This window comes from Pediculus humanus, genomic scaffold (assembly GCF_000006295.1).
Source record: "Pediculus humanus corporis 1103172107855 genomic scaffold, whole genome shotgun sequence".
In the NCBI taxonomy this organism is placed as follows: domain Eukaryota; kingdom Metazoa; phylum Arthropoda; class Insecta; order Psocodea; family Pediculidae; genus Pediculus; species Pediculus humanus.
In genome coordinates, this window is record NW_002987435.1 from 539,810 (window position 1) to 543,603 (window position 3,794).

The 3,794-nt window shown below is 25.1% G+C and overlaps 1 protein-coding gene across 1 annotated transcript; it reads right to left on the reverse strand.

The window, feature by feature from the left end:
* Window positions 1-1,619: 1,619 nt before the first annotated feature.
* Phum_PHUM381120 (sugar transporter, putative) lies at window positions 1,620-3,314 on the reverse strand (the record flags this gene model as incomplete). The annotated part of the gene is made up of 3 exons (XM_002428409.1): window positions 1,620-2,636; window positions 2,713-3,072; window positions 3,261-3,314. 3 exons carry the CDS (start codon window positions 3,312-3,314, stop codon window positions 1,620-1,622), a joined length of 1,431 nt encoding a protein of 476 aa, XP_002428454.1.
* Window positions 3,315-3,794: the final 480 nt, after the last annotated feature.

A 3,794-nucleotide genomic window follows, 5' to 3' on the forward strand; every position in this document is an offset into this window, starting at 1 on the left:
AAAAAAAAAAAAAAAAAAAAAAAAAAACTTTTTTATTTTTTTGTAAATTTAATAGTATTAATTGTAAAAATATTAAACATTTCTAATTTATTTATATATATATATATATATATTAATATTAATTAAAGTAATGAATCTATGTGATTCATGTAAATATTTAAAAATTATCAGTAAAAATTCATTTTTTTTTATTTTAACAAACAAAATAATTAATTAAATTCATCTAAAAAAAAAAAATTTTTTTTTTTTACTTAATACAATGCAATTATATTATAATTTACTCTATACTATATTTTGTAAAATATATTAATAGTATCACTATAAAACGCGTATAAAAAATTCTCATTCAATTAATTAAAAAGCAATTATTTTAAAAACAAAACATAAACATTTTGTTTATTATTATTATTATTATTATTTACTAATTAAAAGCGTTTAATATATATATTATTATACTAATTTTTTTTCTTATATATAAACTAGACGATACCTAATAGGTATTCAAGTATAAATTGAAATTTTTTAACTTTTAGAAAATATAAATAATTATTTTGTAACTTTTGGGAGGTTTAAGCAAAATATAAAAAAAAAAAAAGGTTTACTGTATTTTTATATGTATTAATTTAAAAATAATAATAATGTTTAACATAAGAATAACATGTTGTTTAGTTTAAGATAAAAATTTTTTTTTTTTTTTTTTAATTTAAAAAATACACAAATAATTTGGCCACCATTTTTTTTTCTCTAATATAATTATCGTGGAAGACAATTCATGAATTTTTTTCGAATGATAAAACATAATTATAATTGACGAATGATTTTTTTTTTTTTTTTGCGATGTATGAATTAAAAATTATTATTATTATTATTATTATTATGCGATTTACTTAAAATTAATTATTATTATCTCAAATGGAAAACATAGATTTCACGAATGTTAAAAAATAAAAATTTTTGTACTTGGTCCTGATGATGATAATATATATATTTATAAATTAAAAAATAAATAATATAAAATAAACAAGGCCGTTCTAATATAGACTAATATTATATATATATTTTTTAAATTTATTGTCTTATTATTGTATATTATTATTATTATTATTATTATATATATGAGTGTGTGTGTGTGTGTGTATCTAAAATTTTTTATAAAACTTGAAAGCCAAATAAATAAGTTTAAGCCGTTTTATTATCACGTATAGGTATTGTCTTTATTTAATGCAAAAAAGGCCAATTAAATAGCATCTATGTATTCTAATTTATTAATCTTATTCGATTTCGTTTCTTCGTTTTTAACATATAAATAATTTTATAAATTTTTTTTTTATTTTTATGTATATATATTTAATTTAAATATGTTTTTGTGCAAATTTTTGTTATTAATTTTACATATGTTATTACATATGTAAGCATCAAATCAAAAATGGATTTGATAACAGTTATCAGTAATGATAATAATTAATATCGTTTGATATTTAAAAAAATTTCAAATCTCAAACGTATACCTCTCTGTAACTCTTACCGTAAGGAGAATTGACGTTGAAAAGATATAATTTTGAGCTTTTATCCGGATTCGTGTTAGTTTGACACCTGTTCGGCGAACATTCAGCCTGATACTAGGTAGGAAAAGATGCCTGATTCATTTCTTCTAAATTGCAACCTTTTGTTTCCGGTATGAAGCATATGACGAACCATAATCCGATGATTGATATGGCACTGTAAAACCAAAACGCTCCGTGAAGGCCGAAGAGTTGTTGAAAATCCACAAATGTTTTCACTCCAATAAATGCACAGAAATAACTGAAAGACGAAGCTATAGCACTTCCGAATCCTCGATATTCTAACGGAAATAGTTCTGCTATCAAGAGCCAGGATATTGGACTGATCCCCAATGAAAATGCTACTGTGAATACCAATACGCAGAGAAGAGGAATCCAATCGCACTGAGCAGCGTAAGACTCGGAAAAATTATAATTGTTTTCTTTTCGAACATCTTGATAATACGAATAAGAACCGAAGCCGGCTAAAGCCATAGACATAAAAACACTGCTTGCTATGAGTAAAGGTAAACGACCGACAACATCAATTAAAAGGCCAGAAAGCATAGATCCAAGTAATTGAACAAAACCGACTGATATCGCACCGCCGTGTGGATTCATGCCACCGAACGTTTTTCGAAAAATCGTGACGGCGTAAAAATTAAATGAATTCACGCCGGAAAATCTTTGGAAAAACATCAAACCGCAAGTTATAAAAATCGGTTTCGAAAGTTGAATGCTTATATTTTTTATGTTCGATCTCCTGGTGCTGTTCCGTTGAGCTCTTGTCAATACGTTTGCGTGAATGGTGGCTAGTTCTTTACAAATATCAACGTTTGGACCGCGAAGCCATTGCAAAGACTCTTTTGCTTCGTCATCTTTACCAGCGAGCACTAAAAAACTAGGAGTTTCCGGTATGTAAAATGCAACTGCAAATAACATAATCGGAGCAGCCGATACCAATAAAGCAAGTTCTCTCCAATTTAAATAAGCTCCGAAAGCAAAACTCACAAGTGTTCCCGTGTGACCGACAATTTTAAGGACCGCACTCAATCCGCCTCTGATATCTGGTGCAGATATTTCGCTAATATATACCTGCAACACCCGAAAAATGATTTTATTTATTTACGATATTATTTATAATTTTATTAAATTTAAAAATATTACGTACCTGTGATACCAAGAGCACGATCGCGCAACAGAAACCTCCAACAAATGCGGCAAAGTACATAATTTCAACACTCGTTGCAAACACAGTCATGAGCCAAGATAGAGAAAACGGAAGGGAAGCACCTAAAATAATTTTTTTTCTACCGAATTGCATAGCCATTCCTCCTAATAAACCCCCAAACAAAGCCCCGAACAAAGACAAACTAGCTATCCAAGATGCTTGTTGAGGTGACACGACAAAAGTCGAAGTGTTGTGAGGTTGTAGTTGTTGTTCTTCCAATGAAGCAAGAGCTGGAGAACTATAACCTTTACCAAGGCCTGCAGCAAAAGGTCCTAAAGAAACAGCCAAAGTTGCCAAAACCTAAAAAACCTTTTTTTGTATTAATTTCCGTATAATCTTATAACATTATAATAATAATAATAATAATAATAATAATAATAATAATAATAATAATAATAATAATAATAATAATAATAATAATAATAATAATAATTTCTTATAGTTTCTTATCTAAAAAAAAAAAAATAGATAAAAAGTTTTTTTGTTACCTGTGAAAAATGTTGTGTGGCACTTTCAAAATATATACTTAAAGATTTTGGCATCTTTTTTTTATTATTAATAATTATTATTATTATCGTTTTTTTTTGTTAATGATTAATTTATTAATGCTTTTTACTAAAATTATTTTTTTTTCTTCGGAACCAAATTAATTATTCTAAAAAAAAAAAATAAATAAATAAATAAAATTATTAAAGTTTTTATTTGTAAATTTTCACAAGTGAAAGTTTTTCTATATACGAACGGCTTTGATAATAATATTTTATTTTATTTAAGCGGAAACACGTTTTATGTACATAAATACATAAAACTTTTAATAAAAATTTATTTTTTTTTTAAATTTAGTTTTAAGAAAAAAAAAATGATGATGATGATGATGATAAGTTTACTATGAATAAATTTTCGACATTTTAAATTTTAATCATTCGTGAATTTTCTTTTAATTCTTTTTACAAAAAAAAAAAAAAAAAAAAAAAAAATGGAAACGCATGGAAAATTTATTATTTGGTCAAATATTTAAATTT